The sequence below is a fragment of the Stegodyphus dumicola genome, chromosome X2 (genome assembly GCF_044657685.1).
Source record: "Stegodyphus dumicola isolate Sdum_Otavi_A_Nest chromosome X2, ASM4465768v1".
Classification (NCBI taxonomy): domain Eukaryota; kingdom Metazoa; phylum Arthropoda; class Arachnida; order Araneae; family Eresidae; genus Stegodyphus; species Stegodyphus dumicola.
Genome location: NC_140781.1, coordinates 39,799,697 through 39,818,277, shown reverse-complemented (window position 1 = coordinate 39,818,277; position 18,581 = coordinate 39,799,697). Strand labels below are relative to the sequence as shown.

At 32.3% G+C, this 18,581-nt stretch overlaps 1 protein-coding gene across 4 annotated transcripts in view; it reads left to right on the top strand.

The window, feature by feature from the left end:
- Positions 1-13,829, top strand: part of LOC118199626 (epsin-2-like) — a 60,234-nt gene extending 46,405 nt beyond the window's left edge. For all 4 annotated transcript variants that reach the window (XM_085809651.1, XM_085809652.1, XM_085809653.1 and 1 more), the window contains exons 8-9: positions 2,449-2,646; positions 11,065-13,829. In XM_085809651.1, the coding sequence (XP_085665777.1) occupies positions 2,449-2,646; positions 11,065-11,297 (431 nt within the window). In that variant the 3' untranslated portion in view covers positions 11,298-13,829. The remainder of the gene's footprint in view (positions 1-2,448; positions 2,647-11,064) is intronic.
- Positions 13,830-18,581: the final 4,752 nt, after the last annotated feature.

Sequence of the window (18,581 nt, the reverse complement as noted above, 5' to 3'; positions counted from 1 at the left end):
CTGTAGTAGGTTCTAAATTTAATTAAAACAGACACAAAAATCATATCTTGTGCTGAGTATGTTTAAAAGCTATAGTTGAAGGTTTTAAATGCTGATTATAGACATGAACTTCTAGTTAGAATTTTTTAAAACTAGGTATGGACTAGTTTAGAGACTATTTATTTTTGTAAAAAGAAAATCTTTTAATGTAGTTCTTGTAGAGTAAAAATTCCAGTTTTAATGAATTAAACAAAATAAGTTTTTGTACTTTTCTCTTTAATTTCTCTGCAAATATTCAAGCATAAATTTGGTGGCTTAGAACATGTTTCCTGAACTTATTCATCAAGTTGGAGAGGTCTGCAGCCAAATTTGAAATTAGTTTTTGTCATGGCAAATCTAAAAATAACTGAGTGCTTTAAATGTTAAAATGATTACTAGTGAGCATGAAGAAACTGTTGAGGCATGCTGCTAATGGATTTTGAAAAGCATGTTCTTGAATTATGTAAGCGATTCTTGTAGAGAAATGATAAGAGGTGATTTCATGGATATTCCTGGTTCACACTCTAAATATTTTTTCTGTAAAAGGAGTTGGGATTTTTCCCACCATTCTGTGTTCTTTGCCTAAGTTGATTGTATAGTCACCAAATAAGGATGATTGTGAAAAAAAAAAATCGATACTAATGAAACATTTTTATTAAATTAAATATTTACCCTTTCCAATGACTTTAACATTTTTTAAATCCATCCAGCAAACTAGCAATCTGAGAGACTGTGTAGACATTTTTTAAAATTGTCACCATAGCAACAGTCTGAACTAAAAATTGTGATAATATTATCATTTAATTAAATTTTAAAAACTGTTTTCTTTTCTTAAAACATTATAATGTTTATAATTAAACATTATAAAACATTTTCGGGCATATAATCAATGCATTCAGATGCTTTGAAACTTCTTAATGTTCTTCAAGATGTGAAAGTGGCTTTTAACTGTACTGGCAAAAGGTTTTGGCTGCAAGAAGTACTGATTGTTTCTACCATTTGGATTTTGGGAAAGGCATTGAAGTGGTATCAGATAGGGATTATTTACTCCATGAATGTGCTTGGGAATATGTTTCAAGTGAGCTGCTGTAATTAGATGCAGTATCCAAAAGGAATCAAAGTTTATTATTTTATCAGCTTTAATAACGAGATTATTATTTTAGGTATACTCTCTGATGAAATCATCAATGCTTTAATAAAAGAGAAGAAATAAGAAACTTTCAGTGATAGTGATTATTTTGCTAATGACAGATGTTTTTTGGAACATAACAATTCTGTTGTCAGTATTCAAAGATGTTGCAGATCAAACTTTGAGTGCTTTGCAGAACTGGAGAAAGGTGTTAGAAGAAAGCCCACTCGTAAAAAAATGATTGTGTGTATTAGTCATGAATTATTGTCAGTATGGCGGGAAATGTTTCTGTGGCATTAAGTGAAAATAAATAAGTTACATGGCATATGTGAAAATAAAGTGTTCACAAAATGTGTGCAAGTACTTGTATGTTTGATTTATTGTAAATGTTTCATGTGTATTTTGTATTCATATTTCATTTTATTAATTGATCCTTATTTTTGAGCCCGTCAAATGAAGGCAGCCACCCAAATAACTAGATTTTATGACGAATTACCTTAAAAGTAATCCCCATGAGGGTTCAGGCACTGTTCCTTTGAAACATGCACATTTTTGAAACAATATGCTTCATTGTTGTGATTTCTATTTGATCACTGGTATCTTTTCAACTAAAGTAACTAAAATGGATGTGTGACTAGATTGATTCCTCACACTTTTCTATCTAGAATGACATTTTGTTTCCTAGCTGTGTCATGAGTGGCTGAAGAAAATAGATGTCTTCCAAAGCAAAAAGTGTGATAGAAAGTAGGTTCTCATGATCTAAGAAAAATGTAATACCTCACTTGTGTTATTTGGCATATTTCTAGGTTTCTTGGGCAAGTGACCCAGCATGCTTCCACTCAAGAGGGATTTCAGCATCATATTTTAGCCCCTGCAATAATATGGAATGGAAAATTATTTCCCTATGCCATTAGGAAGTACTACATTCCCATTCAGTACTGCTTTTGTGAAGTGGTAATATTATGGAAGGTCCATTGAGCTGTATTTAGCAATATTTAGGTATTGTGAGGTGATTGTGCCATATCGTGCCTGATAAAATACATGTGTTACGTGTTTATAATGAATTATTTAGCTAATATACTCTAATTTCATGTGAAAATTGCATTCTTATTCTTTCATGATGACCGAGCCATAGTGGCTCACTGATATTTTTTTATGGGTGCTGAAATACTCTTCTCTATCACTGCAGGCTCTGATTATCACTAATGCCAGTATCTACTGCAGTTCCCATTTTTACCTGTAATTTTTATATTTATTAAATTATTATTGCATAATTTTACAGCTTGAAATTTTTATTTCAGATACTAGTGCTCATCGAACAACTCCAAATCCGTTTGAAATGGCTGAATTAAAAGAGTCACTGGCAGCAAGTGCTTCTCAAATGAGAGAAAACAATCGCAACTTTAATAATGTGAGAAAGACACCAGAGACTTTCTTAGGACCAAATTCAAATTTAGTTAATTTAGATGCTCTTGTTAGTACACAAGGTTCTGAAAGAGGTTTGAAATTTCTATTATCATTTATCTTAAAATTTAGAGTTGCTTTTGTATACATAATAAGCAGCTGCTCAAAAAATAAGAAACAGAACAAAATTATTTGAATGAAACCAAACCTATTTTATACATTAATTGAAATTTAAGTACATTTTTGTGGACTAGGCTATAGATTAAAAATTGTAGCAGGTAAAATAAAATATGCATATGTTTATAGAATTAGCCATTTAGCTGGTCAAACTGTGTGCTTTTCCTTGTATCTTTAGAAAAGGGTATATATGCATCTTAAAATGTTTTTATATTATTATAACAATGCATTAGAAGAAACTGAATCCAGCAGCAGTTTTTAATTCTAACCAAGAAAATAATTTTCTCATGCCATTTTTGAGTGTATTGAGGTTCCAAAGCTAAAATCTTGGCTAATTGCAGGGTCAAGAATGTTCACTGGGATTCTTTATTTGATATGTGATGCCTCCAAGTTAAAATGCATGCTCAATAATGGCGATTTGTGCTTTCAGTGATATTGCTAATCATTTGTTATGGCAACAGTACTCTTGTAGAAGTGCATGTCAGATATCTGGGGTACTTTGTGAGACATCGACCTGCAGTTGATGTTCCCATCCTTGCTGTATCTGATTCAGATTGGATGATGATGATAGAGGCCCCTGCATATGGAGAGTTATTTTGCCCTCTGGATATCTCTGAACCCACAAGTTCCTTGTACTCATGCATCTCCCATGTGCATCACATCGGTGCCTGTTGAATAGTAAATGGATAAATATTTGGGTGTAGTGTTTCATCACTATGTAATGCTCTTGTTATTGCCAGCAAAAATTTAGTGGTAAGTATAGTCATTGATGGGTATTCCTGCTCATGATAGGGAATTGCCTTCTCTGCAATGGTATTGAAATGGTGTTCTCTGCATGTCAAAATTGGTAGAGTATTATTCAGGAGGTTAAACAGATTTGTCTGTAAAGATTACTTCATTTCATCAATCTTGGTTCCACTGTAGATGCTTATGAGTTCAGTTCAGTTGGGCTTTGACATGGAATGATGCAGGTATTATTGCCCAATCCACCCACACGAAGCCTACATGAAATGGTGTGTGAAAGTGTAAAGAACTTGCTATAATAGCAGAGTTCCAAAATTGCAAAATTCCAATTAATCTTCAGTGATATCTTGCTCTTTGACAAATGACAGAAAAGGCAGTTTTTTGCAATGAAAAAGTTCTACAGGGCATACAATTTTTGGGGGGAAGTGCTAACAGTTCTATTACAACAGTAATAGATTTGCCACTGGCTTTTGATGTTGCAATGGACATTGAGCACTCTTTCAACACCTGATTATATTGGATCAGCTTGCAATGTTTCTTTAGTCTTTGACGTCATTCCTTTCATCAGATGGTTACTTTTATTCATGATCTGTAATTTCTGTATCTCATGTTTCTTGAAGCGTTGCAAATTGCAATTTCAAATCCAGGACAGGTATTGGTATTTTAAATAATTTTGTTTTGGCTCCTGTGTTACATTATGTGCAAATTTCATTTGCTTATTTGAAATAAAATCAGGAACTGTATCAGTTATGTAAATTCTAATTCCAAATAATATCTTTGATATATCTAGTTTTTATTTTTTAAATGGAAGTGTTTTCCATGCAGCGTATGTAATTATCTTTTCTTGACACTGAAATTCCTAATCTGAGTTGTGCTAAAAATTAGTTTTTTTCCCTAATTTTTTTAAAAAATAATATTCATATAAGGAATGCTAGTACAAAAAAGCTGGACTATTTAGCTTGTCTTTGACAACTAACTGGAAATCTCAAGCAACTGTAATATTTTTAAATTTTAGTAACCCCTCCCACAAATTTAATAAATAAGAGTGATAATGACATTATAGAGCTCGTTACACTAATGCATTGTCACCAAACAGTGTGATTTACTGCCAGTAATTTATAAGCATGACATCTGAACATAATTATAAAAAGTTTGTTATGGTTTAATGTAAACTTAATTCATTCTTGGTGAGCTAAATGGTTTAATTTTTGTAAAGCAGAATATAAGTTGTTTTTCCCTTGTGTTTTGAAAAATGGTTAATATTTGAAACAGATGAAGTGTTTTCACAGTTACTGAATCCAGGCATTTAAAAAAAAAATCATGATTCACGATCTTGGAAATGGTGATTAACATGAAAAATTATAAGCCATATATCTGTAATTTGTATCTTTATTATTTAACTAAATAAATAAAATATGCTTAAATAAAAAGCTAGCTTTTTTTTAACTTTTGCTGAAATTAATGGCGACATTTCTGCCAACTTTTACATTTGGTGGGATTTCATAATTGGATCAGATGCTTTACTTAAAGGCCTAACAAATATGCTGGCTTTTAAATCTGAAATCTCTTTTCTTACAAAATCATATATAATTTTAAATGTAGGATTTTGATATTCAAGGTGGTAACAAATAAGGTGATTGTTTTTATAATTTTCGAGCAGAAAATTTTTCTGTACATTTGATTTTTCAAACATCATGAATTCCCTTTTTTTATATGTTCAACTATCTGTAATTCAGCATCTCCCAATCTTTCTGGATATATTTCAACTGTGTTAACTGCAACCTTGACATTCTGCTAAAACATTTAGAATTGTCTAGGACGGGTTTTAATTACATGCTATAAATGGTTAGGGGGTCATGTGACAATTCACTCTTCACGAGAAAGGCTGAATTTGCTACCAAAGGACAGAAATTCCTCATATTGGGTTATCTTCTCTTCAGCTGTCTTTCTTACCTTAGTTTCATATTTACAGAAATAGATGCAAGGATTCACATTGATTTGGTAAAAAATAAAAAAATGTTGAAATTTTTTTCATGCTACAGGAATTTTATATGAGCAGTGCATATTTCGTTACTTCGTGGAACTATATTTTTAGTGGAAAATTTTTTTTTGTATTTTATGTTATTGTAATAAAATCATAATAATTTGTTATTGTGTAATCCTTATAGCCAATTATTAAGAATTTCTTTCAGTTTGTATTGATGTGCACTGTGCCCCCTCCCCAAAAAAAAAAATAATAATTCTCCCATTCTACTGTGCCAGTTAACAAAATTCAAATTGCGTTTTTCATCTATCAAAAGCATGACGTAGGGTATATATTAGATTAACATATACCCGCCTGCCTTCTAATATAGGTATTTTGATACAAAATCTGAATTTTTCTGAAATGGCATGCAATGTTTACCATATTTCGATTCTATGACTCAAACTATGCCTAAATATTAAATTTTGTAAAATTTGGTGCGAAATTTATGGAGAAATTAAAAAATTTATCTTGACACATTTGTTTCAGTTTGCGCCAAGAATAATTCACTTGGCGAACTTCTTAATTTATAGCAGCCTATTTTCCTTTTTCTCTTTGTACATGAGCTGAAAAAAAAAGGTCATCGTTCATACTTTTAAATTATGCAACTTGGGAAATTTGAATAAAAAACTAAATTTTTTGCAGGTCTACTTAGAAGTACATCTATTTTAAGATGAATGTAAAAATTTATAGGTTTTAATAGTTAATTTTATAGTTTATTTATAGGTTTTAATAATTAAGTTCTTTTTGAAAAATTTATAAAAAATATATAAAAATACAAATTTTAAAAATAAATTGTACAAAATATGTGAATTATATTTGGATTAAGCCAAAATTTTGAATTCTCGAAGAAGTAATCAAGTAAGTTTAATAAAAAAAAAGATATTAATACTACCTAGTTTTAAAATCTACTTGTGCGATTTTTGCAAAACTTGGCAGTTTGGCATAATTTCAATCGTAGAATCGAAATATGGGAAAAAATTGGCTTGTCATTTCAGAAAAAGTCCGATTTTATGTCAAAATACCTATATTAGAACAATGATGTATATAAATCTAATCATCTTTTTGTTTGTGCAGTGTCCATGCATTTTTGTTGAAAGGTAGGAAAGCTATATAATACAGGGTTGCCACGCTACCTGGAAAACCGGAAAAAGTCAGGGAATTCGGAAACTGACCAAAAAATTCGGGGAAAAGTCAGGGAATTTAAGTGTTTCAGTCAAAATCTGGAAAAGTCAGATAATTTCATACAATGATCCTGCAAAAAAAGGCGAGTTTTGCGCCGACGTCAGAAGAGATCACTTTTTTGGCGAATTGTGTATCACGTGAGTGTCATTCGGGCAGCTGGCATAGAGCCAATTTTCGCAGCTCCAATTTGATTGTCTTTTTAGAAAGACAAAGCAAGTTTCCCACAACTTTTGGTTTCCAGTAACCTCGAGAATCGCATGTACAGTGCATGAACTAAAGAAAGTACCTGTTCTCGTATAAAACAAAATGGGTTTAATCCTAGTATATGGTACCATGTAGGTTAGAATTAAAAAAATATGTATTATAAAGAAGGAAAACCTCTATGCAACAGACGTGTCTCGGTTCCCTCATAGCGGGAAACAGCTGTGCATGCGCGATATATGTATCTGTCGCCAAAGCTCGAAACCGGTGTCGAAGTTCAAAGGTCACGTTATCGAGAGTTCATAAAATGAATATTGTTTAAAATGTCTTTAAACTCTAAAGGAAAAGGAAATATTTTTTGGCGCAAGTAAATTAATTCATGGATTAGTTATTTTGAGGCAGGGGGAACCTACGAAAATCCGTTTTTAAAATTATTGCGAAAAATTCAAGAAAAAACGTTCTTTGATAAAACGTTTCTTCTTGGATTTTTCGCAATAATTTAAAAACGGATTTTCATAGTTTTCTTTTTTGTCAAAGAGCGTTTCTTCTTAACACGTGTTTCTCAATTTCCTGTACACATCGCGGAGAGGGAAATTCAGGCCGCCAGGTTCCGTCGCCAAATCCCTTGGCAAATTTTCTCTCCACTTTCTAGCCGCGTAATAGCATTTACATGCACGGAACCTTTTCTTCTTTACATAGACGTTCTTTGGTTAGAATAATCTCCGTGTATGGTACGGCGGGATTTGGCGACATAATGATGAGCAGTAAACGGGTCATTTTGTTCTTGGCGACAATTTTCAAAATCGTGCGAAGGCCGTACTGTATACTAGGATTTTACTGCAAAATCTTTTTTTTTTTTTTTTTCCTTTTCTTTTTAATAAATACCTTGTCGTTTTGCAGTAAAATAAAAAAATAGTAATCTGTCATCTAAGCTAACCATGTAATATAATTATATTCGCTAAAATATCATTGATTATTCTAATTCAATTTTTAAGTAATTATCTTTATTTTTATGTTATTCATATCATTTAATGTTGCTTCTTCCCTCTAAATTTATTTATCATTAGTAAATAATATTTCCAAATTTCAGGAAATTTTCTCTGGCATAATCCTGAAATTAATTCTAGCAGTATGATGACATCACGAAATTTAATGCACATATTTTTTCCTTATGTATGCTGCGAAATAAATATAAAATACCTCAATTTAGTAAAAAATATCATTAAATATAATTTAATTAATAATAAATTAATTAATAAGATTTCTTTCATTTAGCTGCAGAATGTCTGCAAAAAAAGCCTTATTTTATTCCAGATTGGGCAGATTCTAATCTCAATCTTCAGTGGAGAAAACAACTCCTATTATAATTATATTGGTGTTTTCAAGTCTTAAGGTGCCTTTTAAGAAGACACCTCACACAAATTAAATTTACCTAAAATCTAACCTAACTTTTAGCATTGCGTTGTGATTTATAAGAACTGGATTAGCCTCATGTTGAACTGGTGATGATCATGAGTAATAATTAAATAAAACGTACAATTGTTATCCAATGTATATGTCTTAAATTTTATTAAGTTTCTTAAGTGGAAAAGTAAACAAAATTATCAAACAAAGTGTACCAAGAATAATTAAGAATAAATGTCCTCTGGGATTTATTGAATAATTAAGTGAATTTGCTACACAGTACAAATAATACCATAATTAATTTACCTCTTAGCACTGCGAACGTACATTACGCGGATAGACTGGAATTTTCTCGAAACATACCTGGAAAACCTGGAAAGGTCAGGGAATTTCATTCTTCTGTTTGAGTGGCAACCCTGATAATAATTTAATAATTATTATTTACAGTTTAATTATAATTTTTTTGTAAAATTGTTATGTTACTATAATTCATTGTAATGACAGTTTAATGAAAATTATGCAATAAAATAAAACAAATAATAACAATTACTATATAATAATAGTTATTTATTACACTTTATTATAAATTTATATACGCTACCTGGCATTAAAAATGCAAACCGAGAAGGAGTGGCCCCAAAATTTAAATTTTGGGATAGATGCATGTCACTGAGTTATGCGAATGATGTGAAATGCAGTTTTCCAGCACACGTCAAAGAAGCTATAAGGGAAGAAATGTGCAGAATGTTCAATTTGCCTATCCATATTTCTGTTAGGGAAATCATTGTAGAAAATTTGTTCTTGTCTCAGAGGATGTGTGTAATAGCAGAGAACTATACAACACCATATGAGGATATGCAGATACTATTACGAAGGGACAAAGCTCGAGGACTTTCTGGCAGCCAATAATATTCATCTATTAAATACGCCAGATTCACCACCTAACATTTGATAATACCTATCATGGGATGGCCAGATCTCACCCTCTGTTCAAGCAACACTGAACTGTGGTCGATGATGAGAGCTGCTCTGATCGCAAATACCTTCACTTTCATAAACTGTGATGCAAAAATCACAATCCTACGTAGGTACAGGCTTCCAGGCAACAAGATTCTCTCCTTCACATGCATCTTAAGTAATGAGGAAGACAACCTTACACTTCACAGTAGCCCAGAAGGCATGTAGATTGTCACAGACTGATTACTTAAAAGCCTTAAAGCAGCCTGTAGTGAACTACTCCCCACCCACACAGCAAAGAAAATACAAGGAGTTACGTGGTAGACGAAAGAGCTCGGACAACAACGGCAAAAATGCAGACCTATCGGATGCCACATATGTACCACCACTAATGAAGATAGGAAAGTCCAACTATTGGTGGTGGCATTCCACAGAGAGTGCACTCTATACAAAAATCACATTTGGTCAAAATTACCAGTTGGAGAAAATTTTGTACCATAAACAGCAATCCATATGCAATCCTCCATAAGCTAGCCTCAAATAAAATATATCAGCCAGTGCAAATATTCATGGAGCCACCAAATACCACTATGTGTTTGAATACCATCTGACAGTAAGAAATCACCTCCCTCTTCCCACCAATAATAGAGAAGCCTATCACCGCTTCCTTATAAAGCACAAACCGGCAGTTACAGACACATAAGTCTACCCATAAAACTTACATAAGACTCTATTACAGACACTAATCAAATAATGTGCAGTCAAATGTTTCCAGCATATATTTAATGTTTCCTCTTTGGTATATGCATAATACTTAATGATTTTACTCATGAGCCTGTATTTTAATTCTTTTATTTTATAACTGTATTTTTGTATTTATATTTTTATTTCAATTTTATTACAAATATGCATAATTACCATAGCAATTAGCAACAAAAAATATCAACACAGTAAAACAAATACAATGTGCACTTGTTTGGCCATGTAAATGCTCTCATTAACATCCTAATAAACTCTTGAGGCTGCCTCTTGAAGTCTCAGGGAGTTGGTTGGTGGAGGGCACAGGACATATGCCTTTTACCTCTGTTAGATATCAGGCGTCCGAACCTCCGTCACTAACCATCCATTTTGAGCTGATACTCTTCTCACTCTATTATGCACATCATTTCAAAATAAAGGTAATTTATTGTTCTTTGCTGTCTCTCTCCGTTTGCCGAGTTTCATAACTTTCTGGCCATGCCTTCTTGGTTTTGCATTTTCAATGTCAGACACTGTATATAAAGCAAAATTGAGTTTTGAAAACAGTCGTATTTTCCCCAATAATAAATGAATAAATGTGAAAAACATGATGTAATCAAACAGTTACTTACAAATAATGACCAGTTATTGTTTTAGATTACTTAAATGTATTTTTCCACCTCCTTAAGTCTGGTTTTTAAATGCAGTGAAAATAAACTAGAGGAAAGTAATAATGGAAAAAATGCCTGTGACTTGACTCACGTCCATCCACACTATTTTGTGAATAAATTTGTCCCAGTGTTGCATGCATGTTTGTGCTCATGGTCTTGGTTAAGCTATAGTTGAGCTTTTACTATACTTAAATATTTAACATGTTTTTTATTGTGACTTAATATAGGAGAGTACTTCATTGTCTTGTAAATTTCATATGCAAATTATTGCTGTGCCAACATCCTGTAGATCATTGCTATAGGTGGTCTAACATTTTCTGAATACTTTTATATGCAGTTATTGTGATTGAATGTATCTTATATAAAGCTGTTTCTATATTGTATTGAGAAATGAATAACTGTTAAATTTTTAGAACCAGGAGCTGGCAATCCATTTGGCATTCCACCTCCAGTTAGCAATCCTTTTCAAGCAATGAGGCCACCACCTCCTACTATAAATCAACTAAGAGCTCAAATGCAAATGATACCACCTATCCCAGCTGCTATGGTAGTACCTCCTGTTATGCCTACACCTGGAATTTCAATGGGAGTCCCAGCAGTCAACTCTTTCTCTTCAAGCCCTCAGATGAACAATCCTTTTCTTTAGGCATTTGCTTTTTTAGGTTAGACATGCTTCCATACTACAGCTGTGTGCCTCACTTCTTCAACTGATGCCTGTTATTCTGGTTTCAGTGAAAAGCTGTGTAGCATTTTGCTCTGGGCATACTTCATTATATAAGGAAATAAATTTCACTGGTGTATTTAAAAATGTTTCACATGAGAAATCATATGCAAATTGTATCTTAATAATAGAATTTGTAGATAAAAGCAATCATTTTTCATTTTGAAGATGAGAATGATAATTGCCTAATTCCTGCTGTGGAGATGTTACAGATTTTAATGTAGAAAGTCTGGACAAGATAGAATGAAAATTTATAGTACACATTTAAGTATTTTAGATATAATTTCTCAAAGTATGTATATAACATGGAACAAATTGTGTAATTATTTAAATATGAATATATTAAGTAGTATAACTATTGGCACAATGAAAGCCTAGGAGTTAATTTATTTGATCAAATATATTTTAAATGTACATTATTAAAATATATCTCTGTGGAGGAACACAGATTGTTTGCATTTATTGTTTTATAATCTGTATTTAAAAGTGAACAGTTATAAATTGTTTCTCTAAAAGATCTGATTTAGTGATATTTTAGTATTCTAATCGTTTTATTAAACATATAATGAACATTATTGCTTCTATCCTTCCAGTGCTTCAGTAACCAAAGTATTGTGGTCACAATGGTCACATGCATGTTCTGATAACATATGTTTATTATAAGCTGTAATCAAAATATATACTAACAGCTGAAATCAATTGTACATTCATTTTCAGCTGAGGTTTATTTGAGTATTGAAACAGATTGAAGTGCTTTGTAATGAGAGATCAACGTAGATCATAAGGAAATTATTTTTAGTATATTGTATATAATCATCTTCAAGCCTTGTATTAAAAAGTTGTGTAATATAATTGTTCTTGCTCTTCACTGCTATCATGTCATTAGGATGCATTCTGTATTTTTATGGAATCGGATGGTGTTAAAAACCCTTATAAAGTATGCAAATTTCTAGGAGGTGTGGATGTGTTCATGTGGTTGGTGGATAACTGAAAAATGTGTTTGAATAATATGCAACTGTTTCTTATGTTCCTTTTTAGAGTAATCTATTTTAGTATGTGGTGAAAATTAAATTATGGCTTGTTATATATGTATGTATGTATATCTGAGTCCAAATGATCAAGAGAAATAGTATAAGAAATAAATTTATAATAAAAAATATATGTAGCATAATTTTAGCAGAACTGAAAGAGTATAGATGTGTATATATATATGTTTAACATTTGTATATTATGTAGATCTGCATATATACAATAATTCGCATATGAGCATATAGGTATAGAACTTGGCTGTTAGTCTTGTAATGACTTTGTTACATTGGGATATTAAGGAAAAAAAAGGTTTTTTGGCCTAGCTGAAGGGGGAGGGTATGATATTTGGGTGTCAGTTTCACAGACTGCATGGAGGTGGTAGTAGTAGTAATGGGCTTCTTTGTATAAATTTGTTCATTTGGCAACTACATCTTCAGAAAGTTTGTATATAATTGTGTCTTTGAGAGTATGGTATGCTGTGCTAAAATTTATTGTGATTTTGCGTAAAAGCTGCCTGCAGTGGTTATAGTTGCATAAATTTGTAAGTATACTAATTACAGTTTCATCACAGTGATTAGAATTTTATTATATTACTTCCAGAATTTGACATTGTGACTCATACTGCTTATATACATACATACATATTCATAAATATATATATAATGTGCATGCAAATAAGTATTCTAAAGTATGAAATGCTTTTAATCGTGTATTTTAAAAGCTGTATATTCATATGTCCAGACATTTACAAAGTTATTTATATTGTATGTTTGATCAGAGTTCTTCAATAAACTTATATTTTATCATGATATACAAATATTCATTTTGTGAATCTTATTAGTTTCTGCAAGTTTTCTCTGGGTTATTTTGATATTTGATGGATAGTTAAACATTTTTATCTTAAGTATTTAAAATGAAAAGTCAGTCAAAGTCTAGCATGTTGAAATAATTCCTTGTGATGATTTAGAGTATGGTTATTTTAACTAAAAAGTTAATTTTGTGAAAACCGTTAAATAATATACATACATACTTCTCTCATCTCTCTGCTAGAAAAGCCTAGACATGAGGCAATATCAGCTCAATCGTTGATGAAGTTTGTGAATAATGGTGCTGCAAGATTTGACTGTAATGATATAATTAATAAGTTTCAGTAAAGTTTCTATTTATATGCTTCTCCAAGATGTCTTATTAGAAATGTTTAAACACAACCAAGGGGTATGGTCAAATACATACCTTACCACAATTGATTTGGAACGACATGCAAGGTTGTTTAAAACTGGAGATACAATAAGCTTATGTTTGTTGTAAATCTGATATTTTTAGGGCTATGTAAGTATTTGGAAAGACTTTTTTTTTCCAGGTATCATTTATTTCTTTTTCAGAAGATATAATTTATTGATATGACATAATAAATAGTTATATTCTGTGCTTGAGTTTTATTGATATTTATCCTATTTTGCATATAAACACTTTGTAAAGTACCATAAATTCAGAAATGAAAGAAAAGATATTGGAACCATCTATCATATTTATAGAAAGTTTAAGTAAAGTATGATAATAAAATATTTTATTTGGAGGTGTAAGAAAGTAGCACAGTCTATGTAAATCTCCTGCATGTATTTTAATATGCATTTTCAAAGTGTTATCCACATATGTACAGTAATCTAGTATAGGGTGCTTCATGAGTCCTAGACTTTAGTATGGGAGGAAGTATTTATTGACAGAAGAGCAATTCAGAAATATATGATAGATAGGTATGAAATAATTATAGTGCATTTCAGTACATTGTTTCCAGTTAGTTCAATGCCCATTTGCCAGATCTGCTGAGTGAGACTTGAAAACCTTTAAGAGTATAGAAATTTGATTCATAGTATTTTAAATATGAACTTTTAGTTCATCAGTGTTTCCTAACTGTGACTTATAATCTGAGGCAAAGAACTGAAAAGAGGAAGACTTTCATGATGAGCCCTTTAAGTCCAGTTATTGCTGAATAGACTGCAAAGATAATTATGATTTTAGAAAAATGTGGTGATATAAATGACCAATGACTGTTACCTATTGTCTTGCTTTCAGGGGGCATTAAGACTTTAATCAAATATTAACTGTAGCTAAGTTTGTAAAATGTTGCATGGAGATGTTCATCAGGCATATCTTGCTGTTGTGGGATTAAATATCTACTAAGTGTGAAATAGGATTTCGTCATTAAAGAAGACATTTTCATTTTAACAAGAGAGCAAGTTTTCCTTTTAACAATTTGCAGGACAATGCATTTAAAGACAGGATGCAAAATCTTCGTCATAAAATGTATGGGAATACTGTAAAATCTCTCATAATTGGCACCCAGTTAACTGGTAATATCTAAGCAATGGCACTTTTGAAAGTCTAAGTCTGAAATTTAGGTGTTTAAGATTAAAAAATATATAATGGGCTAGCAGTCTGAAGATTTAAATGTGGAAAATGAAATTTGTTTAATACTGTGACATAAATTAGTGTTTCTGGTACCTAACATAGCAAGCCTTACTCAACTAATGGACCAAAGAATTATCTAAAATATAAAGGTAAATTTGTTTCCATGATTTCCAGAAACAATTCACATGCTTTAGGACGGCCCAGGGTAGTCCCAAAGATGCTCTATGGGATTCAAGGTTTGGAGATTGAGCTGGCCATCCGCTCCACACTGTGACCCTCAAGATATTATTCACCAACCCGACCTCGGTACGGTCGCACATTTTCGCCCATCAGAAGAAATCCAGGACCAATAGCAACGGCATTTGGGCAGACATATTGATCAAAGATCTCGTCTCGATATCTCACACCGGTCAAAGTTCCCTTATGGAACACATACAGGTTAGTGTGAACACCGAGAGATCCCAGCCTAAACCATTATTCTACCACCTCTGTAACTTTTTCTTTCCACATGTGGGTTTAGTTATATCTGAAGCATTGTTCCCTCCAGATCAGCTGACGATCTGAATCATTCTCCAATGTGAACCTGGACTTGTCCGTGAAGAGAACAGACGTTTATTGTTGACTTCCAGGATAAGTGTTCTCTTGCCCAACATTAAACGGACACTTCTATGACATCGTTTCAAGGCGAACACAAGCAACTGTTTGTCTTGTATACAGATCTGTATAGTGCAGGCATCTGCGCACTGTAGTAGCTGAGATTCTTATTCCTGTTGCCACTAAATGATCTGCCACGTGCAAAGGCACAGTAATGGTACTTCTTCGGGCTGAAAGAGTTAAATAATGGTCTCCTGCAGGTGTTGTAACTCTAGGTCTGCATGGAACATGTCTTCTAGACACAGAATCCTTCAACCTGAATTCTGTAGTCCTTGAACCACACTATGAAAGACATTGAGATGTCTAGCAGCATGAGCTCGTGACATACCCATTTCCATCCATTCGATTGCCTGCTTCTCCTGGATATTATCAATGAAATTCCTAATAACAATTGAAGACCAATACCCGTGAACAAAACTCATAATTTTTGCATTCTCGAATTCCTATATAAGTAATCCTTTCTATAAAATAAAAGTTGTAGCTATTGTTTTTTCATATATTTTCTTTCTTTAAGTTCATTACTATCATGCGTATAAACTGTGAATTTATGTTGCTTACATTTTTGTAACGATGAGCCTTCAAAAACATGCTGTTCCTTAAATTTTGGAGGGTAGTGTAATTATTGTAGATTTTGAAGCTCCTAGTTTTCTTTACTTTTTTGTTTATGTTTTTAATGCTTAGTTATATTTATTGTCTTCCATTAAATCCCTGTACAACCGGGATATGTCCTGTGAAAAAAATGTAAAACTTTTGAATTTCCTTTTCAAAATTTAGCAAAACCGAAATTTTAGTGATGGCCTGCATTCTATTCTGTCATATGTAATTTGATTTTTCATGCCAAGCACTTGATTATGTTGTTTGCTGCTACCGTAGTCTGTCATTATTTAAGTGACTAAAATCATAAAACACCGATATATTATGGCAGATTCAGTGCTTTATAACAAAATCGGCTGGTACAGTACAATATAAATTTACAAAAGATTTCATGGGTTTTACTTTGTCTAAAATAAACAGAAGCCATTAATACAGAAAGTTTTTTTGCAGAAAGATAACACTGTATTTGGCAGACAGCCCTTGTGTACTTTTGTACCAAATGAAACTGATACATTTATTATCTCAAACACAATTAGTAATTTCTTCATTATCTCTATACCTTAAAGTATATTGAGCTTATACGTGAATTTGGGAATGGTGGCTGTTATCCGCATTTGATTATGTTGTTTTTCGTGGCAGCACTTCTTGACACTTGTAAATGCCTGTAGAAAGTTTGCTGATTCCAAATGTGTGCCATTATTCTAATTTTTATCTCCAAATTGCTTAGCTTTAAACTGAAGATGAAAATTCAGTCTTCCAAACATTTATTACGTGAGCAGCAGTAGTCATTTTATTAATTGCTATTTTCTGTTCCAGACACTGTTTCCAAGAAGTTTTTTTATCAGAAATTTGCTTTTCGTTCTCTTTGGGCCAACCAGTGGCTGATCGGTTTTGGCCTGGGGTTCGATCCCAGCGAACAGGCCGGCTGCATGGACATTTTTAGTTTCTTCCATGCTTAACATGTATACGAGCTGGTTTCTCTTAGAAAGGACCTCCATGAAGGTATTTCTCCTCTTGGGCAGATAGCTGTTGAATTCTTTCCCATAATCAAATAAACTATACTGTTCCCTTTGTTCTAATTTGAGTGTTTGACCTCAAAACCTGTTATTAGAATGCTATAAAATTACTCTTAATATTTTAGATGTCTGTCAGTATTTAGGAATCAAGTAATAAATGCTAGAAAGATGGATAGATAAGGCATCGTTCTGCATGTAGGTTAGTGTCTACGCAGAAATTTTCACACTAGTGCCCCCAACACGTTTATACCAGATCACCTTTATGAAGATTTCTACCTTAGCAAATACGGGGCAGCTTATCAAAATTACATGTGTGATGGCTGTAATTTCTTTAAGCTGTGAGAAATCCAGTTCTTTAGTTGTAAAGGTTTGTTCAACGTTTTGAAGCTTCTTTTTCCCTTTCCAGTTCTTGGTCCTCCCGTTTATTGTACACATACAATTAATTTGTGTGTTCGAAAAGAAATGTCCAGGGGAAGGGAATTAGTTTCCCCTCTTAACCCCACAATTGTTAAAATACATTTTATTTTGGATAAGTTCGGATAATTTTTTGTGTGTAATTTATCTCTTTTTTTTTTTTTTTTTTTTTTGGGCCCTTCGAAATTCTGTTGTAATAGACGACTTAAAAAACTTTGTAAAACAGGAGTGTGTTTTTTCATTATTAGCAAGTCAAAATTCTGTTCTAATATGCATCTTAAGAGCGTTGTGGAATGTAAAAATGAGAACTGTTAGCAAATATTATACTGATTTGTTCTACTTTTGCTTCTTGGAAACATTTAAGATTAAAAACGCTTGAACGTTTTAAAAAACTCGATATCGAAAACGTAAAATTTAAATTTTTCTACTACTTTGGATTTAATATTGCCGACTCAGGTGGATACCTGAATGGGGTTGATTCATTTAATTCAGTGATTTGATTTCTTCTAGAATGATATTTTTCCGGCACGTTATTATTTCGATATTATTCTTTTGCTTCTTATTTATTTCCTGCCAACTGCACCACTATCTTTTCTTGTTACTAGAAACAACTACGTATCAAAATACAGTTTTGATTTCTAGAAATTCAATATTATTCAAACTGAAAGTTGCACCGAAATTTAGTGGAAAAATGAACATTTCACTGAGAATTAAATAACAGTATTTAAGACTAAAATAATGCGAAAATGCTGATGAAAATTTACAGGTATAGAAGACTCCGTCGAAATAAGTTGTGTAATACTATGATGGATAGAAGAAAAGAAACCTACTTTAATTTTATAAATAACTTAAAGTACAAGGATGGTGTAATTAGAATTTCAGATAGCTTGGAAGCTCTGTGCATGATACCACATGTAGGGCAGAAATAACTGCAGCTCTAGGTCTGGGCATAGAATAATGAGTCCAGATGCCCACTGAGATTAGACCCGCCCGCCCCCAAAAAAGAAGGGCAATCGATGGAGGAAAAAATCCTAGAGTTTTGGAAATGGTCTCAAACTCTTCCTTTAGACTTCGGTTGATGTGTGCCAAAAGT